Source organism: Cervus elaphus, chromosome 29 (assembly GCF_910594005.1).
Source record: "Cervus elaphus chromosome 29, mCerEla1.1, whole genome shotgun sequence".
NCBI classification, from domain to species: domain Eukaryota; kingdom Metazoa; phylum Chordata; class Mammalia; order Artiodactyla; family Cervidae; genus Cervus; species Cervus elaphus.
Window position 1 is genome coordinate 58,497,126 of NC_057843.1, and position 16,870 is coordinate 58,513,995.

Sequence of the window (16,870 nt, forward strand, 5' to 3'; positions counted from 1 at the left end):
TCTTCTTCATAGTTAGTATTTATTTGAATTCTAAGTTCAGAGTCCCTGAGTATAATTTAAGTCAAGTGTGTAGTAAATGAGGGTGGGTAGTGCTCTCCTGCTGGCATCTTTCATCAAGTGATTATATGTGTAGGCCAGACAGACAAGGAGGGAGAAAGATAGGAAAAACCAGAAAGGTTATTTTTTCTCAGTGCTTAGCATAACGTTAGGCATGTAATAGACCACTCAGTAAATATCTTTTGGCTTCAAATTAAGTATTAGGCACATGGTATATTTGATATTCTACACATGAAACAAACTGGATCTAATTGGTTTAAATTCGTAGTTAAACTTACAGAAAAAGAAATTGTAGAATGCTAGTTTGTCTCTCGCTCCTTTTTTAAATGAAACTTCCCCATGGGTGTTTATTAGAAGTAGATTTTCAAATGCACACTTATATAAATATACTCTAAAATTTTACTAAGTAAAATTCATTAAAAAAATATTTATTTGGCTCTGTTGGGTCTTAATTTGGGCACATGGGGGTCTTAGTTCCCGGACCAGGGATCAAACTCACATCCTCTGCATTGAAAGATGAACTCCTAACCACTGGACTACCAGGGAAGTCCCAAGTAAAATTCATTTTAAAAAATAGATATATAAAAAAATTCTATCCATGGCTGATTCATGTCAATGTATGACAAAACCCATTGCAATGTTGTGAAGTAATTAGCCTCCAACTAATAAAAATAAATGAAAAAAAAAAATCTAATACCTAGTAAAACAGCAGTACAATTCAATGATTTTTAGTATATTTAGCATAGAGTAAAAACAGTATTTTTAAGAAACTGATATAGTTCCATAACCTCAAAAAAGATTTTTTTTTAATGCTTTGAATTTATTTTGATAGGGTATTCTGAACCTGTCACTTATTTGTCGAGAACTAATTTTGTGTTGTTTTGATACCATTTTTGTTGTCTTTTGTCATAAAGCAAATAAAAATGTTCTTGGCGTGAAAGCTACTGAACTGATGTATTGGAAACTGGTTACAGTTGTAACATTAGGGGCTCTTGGCCACATTATGTATAATTTAAATAAACATCCTGTAATTTATATTTTCAAGTAGAGATTTGAGATTCATATCAAAGTATTTTAAATCAGATAATCAAGACAGTTAATCAGTCTTTGCTTCCAAACAAATGGGGTAAATTTTAACCTTCAGTCAGTTTTTCAACATCTTAGATGATTTGGTTGTTTTATTTGCAAAAAGTAAATATTTGGAGGTTGAATCTTTTCAAATTCATCAGAATAATTCTGGATATTAGTAGAAGTTTTTGCTGTAGTGCTTTAGGAGAACATCTCAAAGCATAAAAATGTAGATAGTTAAGAAGCATATATATTTGGTATATTCTTAAACTTGTAATTTTATCATTGTAACAAATTACTTTAATCTTACTTAAATATTTAAGTGAAATGTGAGACATGTAGGTTTCTTTAAAAAAAAAGCTAGATAAAGTCAACATAAGAAACTTAGAATATTTTATGTTGTAGATTTCTTTGTGCTTCGTATCTATTTGCAAAAGGTAGATGAGGTTTTCTGTATTTCACTTGATTGGATGATATTTAATGAAAAAGAATAAACTCAGAAGAGCAGAGTCTATCTAAAGAAGAATATACTGTTACTTGAAATTGTATCAAGGTCTTCAGAGTCTTCAAAGACTTGTGCTAGTACCTCTGTGATTTGTTTTAAACTTCAAAACTTTGTCATGCAGCTGTATCTTAAAATGGGGTGAAATAACAACATTCATAGCAGCTTTTTCTCATAATAACCAAAACATGGAAATAATGCAAATGTCCATCAGTTGATGAATGGATAAATTGCAGTATATTCTTAGACTGGAATGTTATTCAGCCATAAAAAGGCATGAAGTACTGAGGAATACTACAGCATGTATAAACCTCTAAAACATGCTGAGTACAAGAAACTAGATATAGAAGGCTATCTGTTCTATGATTTTATTTATGAGAAGTCCAAAATAGGCAAATTAATAGAGATAGAAAGCAGGTTAATAGTTGCCAGGGGTTGGGAGGAGATGGGGGTGGGGAGTGACTTTAATGGATGTGATATTTATGGAAGATGTTCTGGAATTAAGTCAAGGTTGAACACCTTTGTGATTGTATTAAAACACAAAATTTTATACTCTGAAAGGGTGAGTTTTACAGTGTGTGACTTACATCTCAAAAAAGGGGTGTGGAAATATATAAATTTCTGGTGTATAGAGAAATTATTACCAGAAGAGTTTGTCATTATTCATTTTTCTTTCATAGGTAAGTTCTTAATCTGATGCTGAGAAGAATGAGAAGTAGAAGTTTGAGGCTGGCCTTTTTTTGAGATTTAAAAAATATTGTAAAATTATAATTATCAGTCTTTTATAAAACCTTAAGCATAATTTTAATTTCTATTAATCATGGAAGTATACTTTAACTATAAGCTGTACTTTATATTAGTATTATTTTTACTTATATGCTTTTACATATCATTTAAAGATCCGTAGTTAGGTTATAGAAATTTAAAAGATGAACAAAGACAGGCATGTGGAAAACTGTCTATCTTGAAATTGTACTATCATTTTTTGAGGTTTTAGTGTACTTGTTTCAATTTGAGAGATTGACAGCCTTTAAGGTACATTGTAGAAAGTATGTTAAATTGTAGAAACATCCTGTTGGAAATATTTAGGAAAATAAGAGCAACTTCATATTCAAATCGCTGTAGATATTTGTGAAATACAAATATATTTTCATAATACGTTCGGTTGATTTAAAATGTTTCTTAGCAATTTTTGCATTAACAATCTTATAAACTAGCATTAGCTTTGTAAAATGTTCATGTTGCCAAAATTAGGGATTTTAAAAATTCATTAAATAATAGTACCACGTGTACCTTTGAAATTGTGAGAACATTCCTTTTGTGACTCAGAGGAGAGAAACTTGATACTCGAACATAAAATATTAGTTCAGTTTCGAAATCAATCCACTGTGAAATATAGGTTGTCTTAGAGGTCAGTCATACAGAATTGTCTCCTTTATTATTTGAAACATGGTTTGTTTTCAGCATGCTACAGAAGTTCTTTACCCTCAGTTATATTTTGGAGCTGCTGAGCACATTGCTGGGTTGACTCTAGCTGTTAGCCCTTGGGTCCCATTGGCGTTCTTTCTTTTTAAACTGAAGTATAGTTGATTTATGATGATGTGCCAATCTCTGCTGTACTGCAGACTGACTCAGTTATATACATGCATACATTCCTTTAACATATTCTTTTCTGCTACGGTTTACCCCAGGAGATTGTATGTGGTTCCCTGTGCTTTACAGTCGGGCCTTGTTGTTTATCCATTCTAATATAACAGCTTGCATCTACCAATCCCAAATTCCCAGTCTGTCCCTCTCCCTGCCCCTGTCCCCTTGGTAGCCACAGGTCTCATCTCTGTGTCTGTGAATCTGTTTCTCTTTTTTGTCCACTGGCATTCTTAGCAACTTAATTTAGTTGCTTGCTCTTTTATATTCAGTTGAATCATTAAAAAATGGTATAAATTCAAAGTGTTTTGATCTACAAAAATAGCTTTATATTGTTCAACTCAGCATGCATTTTTGCTTCAGGTTACTAGGCAAGTATGAGTACAATTTCAGAATTAATAATAAATATTTATTGTACTTTTCTGAGCACTTTGTATGTATTCATTTCATCCTCACAATCCAGTGAGTTACTGCTTGTATCATTTCATTTATAGTTGAGGAAATAGGTATAAAGAGGTAAAGTGATGTCCCTAAGTAAGTGTGAGTCTCAGGATTTCAACCCAAGCAGTCTTGCTCCGAAGCCCACACACTTAACGACAGTGCTGTGTTCTACTGTTAACACTACCCCCACCCTCCTCTTCACCCTTTGGCAGTTTTGTAAACTCAAGCCTGGTTTGTTCTCTTGCCTCTCCTTTCCCTACCCAGTGTTAGTTAGATACTGGACTTTTATTATGTTATTCCAGATGTGTTTTATAACTGCAGGAATAGATATTCAATGGAGTCTTTTAGCAGAATTCATTATAACTGTATTGTGCATGTAATTTTGTAAATTTCCGAAGCCTTCTATCTTCATGTCAGTTCAGCTAACACTTGTTGAGTGCTTTTGTGTCAGATCTTATTATGTAGCAACTTAATGTGTAATAATGTTGTTAACTGAATTGATAAATCTAGCAATCAGTCTATGACATCTAAAGATTCAGACAGTGTTTTGGATCACTGTAAGTTGTTTCCTGTTTTATTCAGTCCTTAATGGTAGTTTTCCAGATTCCCATTGTTGACTTCCATCAATGGATCAAACGTTTAAAAAAAATATGCCAGAGCTGGGAGAGCAAGAAGTGTTCCATTTTTTACTGGTAGGGCTTGGCAGGATTTTGTTTCTGCTCTCCTGGTCACGTACTCATCCTGAATCCCCTGACACCACTTTCTGGAATTCTTTCCTTTTGTAGTTGGGATTAGAAGGGAAATAGTATCAATACTCTTACCAGGGCAGTTCAGTTCATTTCAGTCACTCAGTTGTATCCGCCTCCTTGCGACCCCATGGACTGCAGCATGCCAGGCTTCTCTGTCCATCACCAGGTCCTGGAGCTTGCTCAAATTCATGTCCATCGAGTCAGTGATGCCATCCAACCATCTCATCTTCTGTCATCCCCTTCTCCTCCTGCCTTCAATCTTTCCCAGCATCAGGGTCTATTCCAGTGAGTCAGTTCTTTGCATCAGGTGGCTAGAATATTGGAGCTTCAGCTTCAGCATCAGTCCTTCCAATTCAGGATTGATTTCCTTTAGGATTGACTGGATTGACCTTGCAGTCCAAGGAACTCTCAAGAGTCTTCTTCAACACCACAGTTCAAAAGCATCAGTTCTTTAGTGCTCAGCTTTTCTTATGGTCCAACTCTCTCATCCATACATGACTACTGGAAAACCCATCCTATATGGACTTTTGTTGGTAATGTCTCTGCCTTTTAATATGCTGTCTAGGTTTGTTATAGCTTTTCTTCCAAGGAGCAAGCGTCTTTTAATTTCATGGCTGCAGTTACCATCACCGGGGCAGTTAGATTTAACATAATATTTAAATCAACATGATATATCCAGACTTATTTAAAATTCTATAGTCCATTGCAGTGGTTTATGTATCTGATTTGCTAAAGGGGTAATTTGTAAATACTGCATTTACAGACATCTGATTCTTGGGCTGATAACTATCTAGGGTTGTTTTGTGGGTTTCTTAAATTAAATGGAATGACCTTGGACAGTAGACCTATTGGGCCTAGGGAAACTGAAAGTCTACCTTAACGAAATAAGCCTAAGGATTCATTTCAAAATAGGAAAAACTGAGGCCGAGTTGAGCAGGTTTTTATGAATGAAATTATTCTTTATTGAATTGCTATTAAAATGACTCATTTGCATGTAGAACTATCAGGTCCAGTGTTAGATTATCAGTAGTTACTAATATCATTACAGTAGTAGTAGATGGGGAGGGGATTCTCATGCTAATTTTGGTGTTCCAGAGCTTAAGGGAGCAGCCGTCTTATATTTAAGTTATTGCTGATTTTATCATTGTTTGCTGTTGCTGTGCGTGTGTGCTAAGTCACCTCAGTCGTGTCCAACTCTTTGCGACCACATGGAGCCTGTCGCGCCTCTGTCCATTGGATGTTAAATAAGTAAATCTTTGACTTAAAAATGGAAGCAGTGATTAATTATGAATAAATTTATTTAGGCAAAAATTTCCATCATGAGGGACTTAAGTAATAGAAGGGGCTAAACTTGGTGAAAATTGAGATAAAGTGATCTATACATCAGATGTCTTAAACTGGTTAGTTAAATTGGGTATGTTATTTAGGTTAGGCCTGGCAGCGCACTCCAGTACTGTTGCCTGTAATCCCATGGGCAGCGGAGCCTGGCGGGATACAGTCCATAGGGTCGCACAGATCGGACACGACTGAAGCAACTTAGCAGACACACAGGCAATTTTTTATAAATACTTCTTTATAAAATTTAAAATAGTATAAAAGAGTATCAGTTTATGGTGGCAGTAATATTGTGTTCCCAGTAACTTCTACTTTGTCAGATCCTGTGGTCCATTCTCATTCCTGTTTTTGGATTAATCATCAGAGGTTGACATTTTTCCCTTGTCTTTAAGATTTCCTTCTGTCTTGGTTCCTCTACCCGCCCTGGCCAAACCAAGGATTCAATATTTGGTTTGTCCTTTCTGCAGGACATGTAGTATGGGTAATGCTTAAGAGTACTGTGCTGTGCTTAGTCGCTCAGTCGAGTCCGACTCTGCGACCCCATGGACTGCAGCCCACCAGGCTCCTCTGTCCTTGGGGAGTCTCCAGGCAAGAATACTGGAGTGGGTTGCCATGCCCTCCTCCAGGGGATCTTCCCAACCTAGGGATGGAACCCAGGTCTCCCACATTGCAGGCAGATTCTTTACTGACTGAGCCACCAGGGAAGCCCAACGCATAAGAGTAGGGGTATAAAATTAATTTGTCTTTATAAATCTTGGTTCTGCTGATTATGTAGGCCTTAGGCAAATCACCCCACCCTGTTGTGCTTCAGTTTCCTGACTTACACAGTGGAGGCTTGTTATGAGGATTAAATGACTTTATATATGTACTAAAGCTTTGAGAACAGTAGTTGGTGCATAGTGTCATGTGTTAGCTAGTGTTACATGTTTCTGATCTTTAAACTTTGTTGGCCAGAGGGCTTGGCCTTCAGGCTTCTCTTCTGTAGTCATTTTCTACAAGATTTCATAAATTTCTGTGACTCTCCTGAGAACTTAGACTATTTGCTCTGGCTTCCCCATTCCACCTCATCTTTACTGAGATGTAATTGACAGTCTTCCATATTTAATAGACATCCTAAGAAATCAGATCTGAAGTTTGGATTTGGCTTCCCTAGTCTCTCCTCAGTCCCTGTACTTTTTCACCTCAGCAAATAGAAGCTCCATTTTTCCAGTTGCAAAAAACCACTAAAATAATCTCTGACTTCTTTCTCTCACACGCAGTGCATCAGTAAAAACAGTTAGCTTTGGGGTATATCTAGAATCTGATCTCTCATCATTTCTGTAACAGTCCTAGTTGAATATGATTTTTTGATGGATTATTGCATAGCCTTCCAACTGTTCTTTCCACTGATATTCTTGCCCTCTTAAATTCTACTCTCCATGAAGCATATTTTCAAATAAGGTCTCATACACAGGTAGTCAGTTAGGTTGCTCAGTCGTGTCCGACTCTTTGTGACCCATGGACTGCTGCATGCCAGGCCTCCCTGTCCATCAACAACTCCAGGAGTCTACTCAGACTCATATCTGTTGAGTCGGTGATGCCATCCAACCATCTCATCCTCTCTCGTCCCCTGCTCCTCCCACCTTCAATCTTTCCAGGCATCAGGGTTTTTTCAAATGAGTCAGCTCTTCGCATCAGGTGGCCAAAAAGTATTGGAGTTTCAGCTTCAGCATCAGTCCTTATTCAGAATTGATTTCCTTTAGGATGGACTGGTTGGATCTCTTTGCAGTCCATGGGACTCTCGAGTCTTCTCCAACACCACAGTTCAAAAGCATCAATTTTTTGGCACTCAGATTTCTTTATAGTCCAACTCTCACATCCATACATGAAAAACCATAGCTTTGACTAGACGGACCTTTGTTGGCAAAGTAATGTCTCTGCTTTTTAATATGCTGTCTAAGTTGGTCATAATTTTTCTTCCAGGGAGCAAACATCTTTTAATTTCATGGCTGCAGTGACCATCTGCAGTAATTTTGGAGCCCCCCAAAATGAAGTCTGTCACTGTTTCCCCATCTATTTGTCATAAAGTGATGGGACCAGATGCCATGATCGTAGTTTTCTGAATGTTGAGCTTTAAGCCAACTTTTTTACTCTCCTCCACTTTCATCAAGAGGCTCTTTAATTCTTTGCTTTCTGCCATAAGTGTGGTGCCATCTGTATATCTGAGGTTATTGATATTTCTCCCTGCAGTCTTGATTCCAGCTTGTGCTTCATCTAGCCCAGAGTTTCTCATGATGTACTCTGCATATAAGTTAAATAAGCAGGGTGACAATATACAGCCTTGACGTACTCCTTTTCCTATTTGGAACCAGTCTGTTGTTCCATGTCCAGTTCTAGCTGTTGCTTCCTGACCTGCACACAGATTTCTCAGGAGGCAGGTTAGGTGGTCTGGTATTCCCATCTCTTGAAGAATATTCCACAGTTTGTGGTGATCCACACAGTCAAAGGCGTTGGCGTAGTCAATAAAGCAGAAGTAGATGTTCTTCTGGAACTTTCTGGCTTTTTTGATGATCCAGTGGATGTTGGCAATTTGATCTCTGGTTCCTCTGCCTTTTCTAAATCCAGCTTGAACATCTGCAAGTTCATGGTTCACGTACTGTTGAAGCCTGGCTTGGAGAAATTTGGGTATGACTTTGCTAATGTGTGAGATGAGTGCAATTGCGCGGTAGTTAGAGCATTCTTTCGCATTGCCTTTCTTTGGGATGAGAATGAAAACTGACCTTTTCCAGTCCTGTGGCCACTGCTGAGTTTTTTGCTGGTGTATTGAGTGCAACACTTTCACAGCATCATCTTTTAGGATTTGAAATAGCTCAACCGAAATTCCATCACCTCCACTAGTTTTGTTTGTAGTGATGCTTCCTAAGGCCCACTTGACTTTGCATTCCAGGATGTCTGGCTCTAAGTGAGTGATCACACTATTGTGGTTATGTGAGTCTTGAAGATCTTTTTTGTATAAAGTGTATTCTGCTTCCCTAGTGGCTCAGAGGGTAAAGCATCTGCCTGCAATGCGGGAGACTTGTGTTCGATCCCTGGGTCAGGAAGATCCTCTGGAGAAGGAAATGGTAACCCACTCCAGTATCCTTGCCCGGAAAAATCCCATGGACTGGCGAGCTCGGTAAGCTACAGTCTGTGGGGTCGCAAAGAGTCAGACACGACTGAGCAACTTCACTTTCACTTTTCACTTTTCTGTGTATTCTTGCCACCTCTTCTAATATCTTCTGCTTCTGTTAAGTCCATACCATTTCTGTCCTTTATTGAGCCCATCTTTGCATGAAAGTTTCCTTGGTATCTCTGATTTTCTTGAAGAGATCTCTAGTCTTTCCTAGTCTATTGTTTTCCTCTATTTCTTTGCAGTGATTGCTGAGGGAGGCTTTCTTATCTCTCCTTGCTGTTCTCTGGAACTCTGCATTCAAATGGGTGTAGCTTTCCTTTTCTTCTTTGCCTTTGGCTTTTCTTCTTTGCACAGCTATTTGTAAGGCCTCCTCAGACAACCATTTTGCCTTTTTGCATTTCTTTTCCTTGGGGATGATCTTGATCCCTGCCTCCTGTACAATGTCATGAACCTCCATCCATAGTTCTTCAGGCACTCTGTCTATCAGATCTAATCCCTTGAATCCATCTATCACTTCCACTGTATAATCATAAGGGATTTGATTTAGGTCTTACCTGAATGGCCTAGTGGTTTACAGACTTGGTTCAATTTAAGTCTGAGTTTGGCAATAAGGGGTTCATGACCTGAGCCACAGTCAGCTCCTGGTCTTGTTTTTGCTGACTGTATAGAGACCTTCTCCATCTTCGGCTGCAAAGAATATAATGAATCTGATTTTGGTATTGAACGTCTGGTGATGTCATGTGTAGAGTCTCCTCTTGTGTTGTTAGAACAGGGTGTTTGCTACGACCATTGCGTTCTCTTGGCAAAACTCTGTTAGCCTTTGCCCTGGTTTGTTTTGTATTCCAAGGCCAAATTTACCTGTTACTCCAGGTATCTCTTGACTTCCTACTTTTGCATTCCAGTCCCCTATAATGAAAAGGACATCTTTTTTGGGTGTTAGTTCCTGAAAGTCTTGTAGGTCTTCATAGAACCATTCAGCTTCTTCAGCATTATTGGTCAGGGCGTAGACTTGGATTACTGTGTATTGAATGGAATTTGCCTTGGAAACAAAGATCATCCTGTCGTTTTTGAAATTGCATCCAAGTACTGCATTTCTGACTCTTTTATTGACTATGATGGCCAGTCCATTTCTTCTAAGGGATTCTTGCCCACAGTACCAGATATAATGGTCATCTGAGTTAAATTCACCCATTCCAGTCCATTTTAGTCGCTGATTCCTAAAATGTTGATGTTCACTCTTGCCATCTCCTGTTTGAGCACTTCCAATTTGCCTTGATTCATGTACCTAACATTCCAGGCTCCTATGTAGTATTGCTCTTTACAGCATTGGACTTTACTTCCATCATCTGTCACAGGTACTGGGGGGTTAGAATTTGGACATATCTTTTTTGAGAGGAACACTATTCAATGTACTTCAGAGAATAGGAGTTTGTATTCCTTGTATTTAATTTTCAAAATTTCAGTTTGCTTAACATCTTGTATTATGCAGTAAATCTGTTGCATGTTTATTTCTGACATTTGGGAGGTTGTATTATTTCTCATCCTTGTTGCTCAGAAAAATGAGCTCTTGCCCTTTTGTGGTGGAATTTTTGAGTGGGAAGGAATCTTTTTTGTTAACCTTTCATTTTTTTCACGGTATTAAAAATGTGTTGTAAACATACTGCAAATATATGTTTAGTTTAATATTTTTTATTTTTAGATATTTCTTTAATTTTATCTTTCTTTGCCACCTCTTATGGATAGCTCATAACTAAATCTTAAAATTTGGGGTAGGAGAATTGGGAGATGTTAATCCACTTCCAAGATTGACATCATTTTCAAAGTAACTGATTGCAGAGATAAGCAGAATATATTTTATTTAAAAGCTATGAGAGATGGATTTTCATAAACTTTCATCCAAAGGAACTAGATTCGTACATTCAGTATGAAAGGGTGTCATGAAAATGTAAAGTTCATTAGTATGCAGTATATTTTTATCCCTTTGAATGTAATTTAGAGATTATATGCTATAATAGGATTTACGTATGACATTATACTGTTTAATCTTTAGGGTGTTACATCAAGGACAGTTGGCAGTAACTGAAGTTTGCCTGCATTTTAAGAATGTATTAGTGTTATGGAATATCATGAATTTTACTTAAAAGTAAACAAAATTCATACCCTTAGAATATTAACAAAGTCACTTTTTTCTGCAGGCCAAGAATAAAATCTTTAAGAACTAACAAGGTGAATTAAAGATGAAATGATTTGTTTCTAAGATTAGGCTTTAATTAATTTATGGGGGATGATTTTGGCATTTCTTCAAAGTATTTGTTTTTGTGTATCTGAAATTGCACCTCATCAGTAACCTAGCTGGAATTTATAAAATGGAATAGATAGTCTCTCCTCTCCAATTTGGAACTCAAAAGGAGCTCTGACTTCCAAAAGGTAAGCATATTTTTCTATCAGGAATAACTTGCCATTGTAAAATAAGACAAACAAAAATAATGGCCCCGGGAATCTTCTTCAGGTTTTTTGTTTTTATGAAATAAATACACTGTTATTTTACTGGCATAAAATGTGTATTTTGTTTGACCTCATTTTAAAGAATTTGTTTTAATCTCATTATATATACTTTCTTTTATGTTGGGTTTGAATAGTTTGTCAGCTCCTAAAAGGGCAAAGAAACTCTTTCAGCTTATGGTCTTGACAGTACAAGGCACAAATAGATACTTACAAGCTCTTTGATGTCATTGTTTCTACTTTGGGAGAGGAGAGGATCAATGAAAATGAGGAAAATGTGGAAAATGTGCAGTTAAAGATCTATGGAAATCAGATTTTTTTACACAGTTGCTCTTCTTAAAGGATGCAAGCAGCAAAATAGCTGTCTTTTTGCCCTGTTTTGAGTTGAGGTTGTTTGATATAGTTTTTGTGTTCTGTTTGGCTTTCTGTTTTCTAAAATATTTTAAAGATCTCGAGGAGAATGACTATTACCATTTCCATTGCTCATCTCATTCCTAATGTTCCAGTTTCGTTCTGGTGTCCTGTTGCTTCTCTCTGAAGAATTTTCCTTAGCAGTTCTTTCAGAGCAGATCTGTTGGTAATGAATTCTCTTAGTTTTCCTTCACCAGAGAACATCTTTTTTTCTCCTTCATTCCTGAAAGCATGTTTTCCCTGAATATAGAATTTTGGGTTTACAGTTCATTTCTACCAGCACTTAAAAATGTCATTCCATTTCCTTCTGACCTCTATAGTTTCTGATGAGAAATTCTCACAGTCATTCCAGTTTTATTCTTCTCTAAGTAATAAAAGTAAAGATGAAAATTTGAATTTTCAGCCATTGTTGTTGTGGTGTCTCTAAGTTGTGTCCGACTCTTTTGTGTCCCTATGGACTATTGCCCGCCAGACTGCTCTGTCCATGGGATTTCCCAGGTAAGAATACTGGAGTGGGTGGCCATTTCCTTCCTTAGGGATCTTCCCGACCCAGGGATGAACTCATGCCTCCCATATTGCAGCAGATTCTTTACTACTGAGCCACCTGGGAAGCCCTTCTCAGGCATTATTTCCTCAAAATTTTAATTTCCGAATATAGATCTCTAGTTCATGCCACATAATTCGCTGAAGTTTTGGCCTTCTAAAATTTTGTCTCCCTGTTCAGAATGGATATTCTCTGTTACTCTGTCTTCAGGGTCGCTAGCTATTTCCTCTGTCATATTTATTCAGCTGTTAAGCCTATCTGAAGGGATTTTCATATTTGTTATTGTATTTAGTTTTTAAGTTTTCCTTTTGTACTTTGTATCTTTTATTTCTTTGAAAGAGATTTTCCATCTTCCCACTCATTTTAAGAGTGTTTGCTTGTATTTTCATAGTAACTTCTTTTTAAAGTTTTTATAAATTATAAAATTTTTAATAAATTTATAAATTCATTTATATCAGATAAATTTATCATTTGTGTTATGTCATGTTGACATCTGTTAGTTATCTTTTCTCAAAATGAGATATTCTTGTCTCTCTCTGTGTCATGTTATTTTGGATCATATCCTTGACAATTTAAGTATTACATTATGAGACTGTGGTACATTAAATGGGCAGATTTAGAAAAACATTTCAGGGAGACAGCGGAGCCTGCGGAAGGCGGCGGCAGCGGCGGCGGCGGCATCTGCAAGCCAAGGCCCAGGCAGGGCATGGTGGCGCCGACGGCCTTGTAAGAGCGAAGTTACCGCGGGGCCCGCCATGCGCCGGCGGCCCTGACATGGGCGCCAGCGGCTCCAAAGCTCGGGGCCTGTGGCCCTTCACCTCGGCGGCGGGGGGCGGTGGCCCAGAGGCGGCGGTCGCTGAGCAAGCTTTGGTGCGACCGCGAGGCCGAGTCGTGCCCCCCTTCGTATTCACGCGCCGCGGCTCCATGTTCTATGACGAGGATGGGGATCTGGCTCACGAATTCTATGAGGAGACAATCGTCACCAAGAACGGGCAGAAGCGGGCCAAGCTGAGGCGGGTGCATAAGAACCTGATTCCTCAGGGCACCGTGAAGCTGGATCCCCCCCGCATCCATGTGGATTTCCCTGTGATCCTCTATGAGGTGTGAGCCTGGGGGGTGGCAGGCATAAACACCCCCTGCCCCAGCAAGACACCCCCAAGCTCAAGGTGTGGCTTCCATTGAGGAACCTAGGCTGGGGCCACAACAGTGAATAAACTCCACTGGCCTGGAACCTTCAGCTGTGAGCAGGGCAGTCCTACAGTGCTGGTTGGGTATTGGTTTGTATGTGGACCAGAGGTGGCTGGAAGCTGGTGAGGGCTGATGGCGGAGTTACCAGTCCACCTTTCCCAGCAGTCCCTACAAGGAGCATGGCAGGGCACATGCTGGTCAGGAATGCCTGGTTCCTGTGCCCCTGCCTGGCCTGCATTCTTCCAAGCTTGCCTAGGGCCCAGCCCTGCTAGAGGCTGCAGCACTTTACAAGCAAGGTCTGCCTTTTTCCAGCCCCAGGGCAATGGGAGCTCTACAAAAGTGGGAACTTCCTTTCCCTCACTTCCTTTACCCTCTCGTTGGAGCATTTCAGCCGTTTGCTACCTCGATTCCTCCTGTGTTGGATAGAGGCTGGGGGCAGAACAAGCCTGATTTTTCCTGCCCACCTGCCCATTTGTTCCCAGCCCCAGATGGATGAACAATTTGCTGGCTGTTAATAGGAATAGGGACTGGTGTGGGAGGTTTCTCCCTCTACCCAGGGCTGGCCCGATCCCTCCCCACTGCAACTAGTTGCCCCCCCCACCCCAAGTTGAGAGGGCATAGGATGGGGATCAGGAAGGGCTCTGGATGCCTGTGCCCCATCCCACCTACTGTATCTAATCCCCCTTGCCCTTACACATCCGCCACCCTGTGGTGAGGCACAGCACCCTAGGGCTGGTCCCAGTAGCTCTGAGGAGCCCACCACCCTTTTTCCTACAGTATACCCCTCCCTTCAGGATCAATCAAAAGAAAAGTACTGGAGCCCCTGGATAGGGGCGGAAAGGAGAGAACAACCATAATAGGAATACTTAAAATGTGAAAGCTTGTAAATAGTTTAGTCCATGATGTTGTTGGGGGCAGAGTCTGATTTCTACATAGAAATGATTTTTTTTTTTTTATTCCTTACTGTGCAAACTCTGTGCTTTAAGCGTGTGAGAAATGGCTTGGGGAGGGTAGTCCTCAACCTAGGAAGGCTGTTGTGTTATTTGTTCAATAAAGTTATTTGTAGACCCTGCAAAAAAAAAAAAAAAAAAAAAAAAAAAACATTTCAGACACTGGAATCCTTTGCAATTTTTGCTTTGCAGATAAGTATGATAACTAAATCTTTTCCTGTGTAAAATAATACTACTTATTTTTATGTCTTTCTAATTTGTCATAAGTAGGAGTCCAGTTCAAACATCTAGCATATTTTCCACAAGCTTCTTGTTTGTTTGTTGTACTTACTAGAAGTGCATTAACATAGGTGTGCTTCTATAGGAGTTTAAACTCTGGGAAAATGTCTGTGCCCACACAGCCGCTCCCCGCCCAAGCCCCCCACCCGCCCCCCACCCCCCATGCTGTCTGCCTCTGCTCCGTCCTTGGCCAATTAGAATTCCAGAGGGCATTAATAACCATTTAAATTAATCGGATTATACCTGCAGTTGCCAAAGGTAAGGTTCAGACTGTTTAACCCCCTGTTGATGAACCCTAACACCAATCAAAACTGGATAGGAATTCAACATTTTATTTTCATTTCTGTCCTAAGGAAGAAAACCTGAAAACTCCATGACATAAAGCTTATACAGACTGTTCAACCTATCCACTTGCAGCAGTCTAGTAATGCAAGGAAGCCCTTCCATTAATTCAGCCTTCATTAGGAGACCAGAGCTAAATAGTTTGATCTTGTGAAAATACATTTGCATTGTTAGTGAAAGCCCTTTGGGGCAGAGCTGTGGGAAGCCACCTAATAGTAAATAATCCTTTAGTGTCATAAAGAGCTAAAAATTATCTTAGCAACTGATGTTGCAGCAGTAATTTGACAACAGAAATCTCCCAAGAGACGTTAAACAGGTGGAAAAGCAGCTATAATTTCACAGCTATGGATAAAAAGGAGTGGAAACTGAATGACCAATCTTAAGAGTCAGAAGAAACTCTACCATAAGAGAAGAAACTACAGGTTATCTAGTCTAAGCTCCCTCATATAGTTATTCTTTCTTCCTCCAGCATGGTGGACATGGCCACCTAGTCCTGTGCAAACATCTCAGTAGCAACAAATAATAAAATGGCAGCCCATCCCATTATCAGATGATTTGTCATTGTCAGAGAATCCTGGTCTGAAATTAATACCTGTTAATTCATAGAGCATTATTCAAATACAGCTGCATGTTGGACTATCTCCCCCACAGTCCATTCCCTGACTCCACCACTAGATCAGGTATATGTTTTTGATATTTAAAAATATGTTGGAGAATAAAATGTTCAATAAGCATGACTGTAAGAGCACTCTTCATACATGGTTGAAGTTGAAAATTTTTAAACAAGAAAAGGAATCAGATGCAATGTGTGTCTCTTTCCATGTAACAGACTGTTTTCAAAGAATTATTCTTTTTACTGCTAATCTGTGTATCAACAATGGAAAAACCTTCATTCAGGAACTAAGTAAGAAAAATTAGTTGGTTTGAGAAAAAGACATCTACTGGAATCTGCACAAACCTACTTCAACAAAGATATCTGCTAGTCAATAGATGTCATCCCCTACACCTGTCTAAAATGACTCATTTCTTTTCCTGATTACCACTTATGGATTTTTCTCTTCTTCAAAAAACTTTACACAAAATGTAAACTTCATACATTGGGATTATTCTTTGGTCTGGATCTTTTCTTTGAATGAAATAAGCTTTGGGATGCTTATTTAGATGTTCAATGGAACAGTGTGGAGAACAGTAATTGTGTTTGGGCTAAAGAATTAATCCATTTAGTCATGGGAAGCATTAGCTTTTCCTTAGCAGCTGAATTGTGGTGAAACTTCGGGGCTGTTTTAGGATTTTAGCCTCAAATAGAAACTTAGAAATGAAAGTTTATTTGTATAGATGAACATATGCTTTTGAATAATGAACTATTGAATTGATTTCAATGAAAGTGAAATTGTTTTTCAATTCTCAGTTCTTATTTTATCTTTGACCATGAACTGAAAGCTACATCTTTGTATTGCCCAAATTAAAAAAATTTTTTTTTAATTCAGAAAAATACATTCTAACAGAGAAAGTGGTTTGACAAGTAATAAGTCGGATGGCTTCAGAAAGCACTTGTAACTTCAAAAATTTCTGATGGTTACTATTACACTTTTGTACTGTGTTAATCACACATTGTAATAGAACTACTTTTATGAACAAATTAGTCTCTTAAAATAGAAAAGTTTTCTGCATTTTGATACTTCACAGGCAAAAAAGAAAAGAATATTG

General features: G+C 38.5%; 2 protein-coding genes across 3 annotated transcripts in view; both read left to right on the top strand.

The window, feature by feature from the left end:
• Window positions 1-16,870, top strand: part of ZCCHC7 (zinc finger CCHC-type containing 7) — a 237,990-nt gene that overhangs the window by 48,513 nt on the left and 172,607 nt on the right. The window lies entirely within an intron of this gene.
• On the top strand, window positions 13,043-14,664 carry LOC122686328 (tumor suppressor candidate 2). The gene has a single exon (XM_043891508.1). It carries the CDS (start codon window positions 13,179-13,181, stop codon window positions 13,509-13,511), a length of 333 nt encoding a protein of 110 aa, XP_043747443.1. The 5' UTR covers window positions 13,043-13,178; the 3' UTR covers window positions 13,512-14,664.

Bases quoted from the DNA above. Each gene is read 5' to 3' on its own strand.
- LOC122686328 (XM_043891508.1), top strand. From the start codon at position 13,179: ATGGGCGCCAGCGGCTCCAAAGCTCGGGGCCTGTGGCCCTTCACCTCG.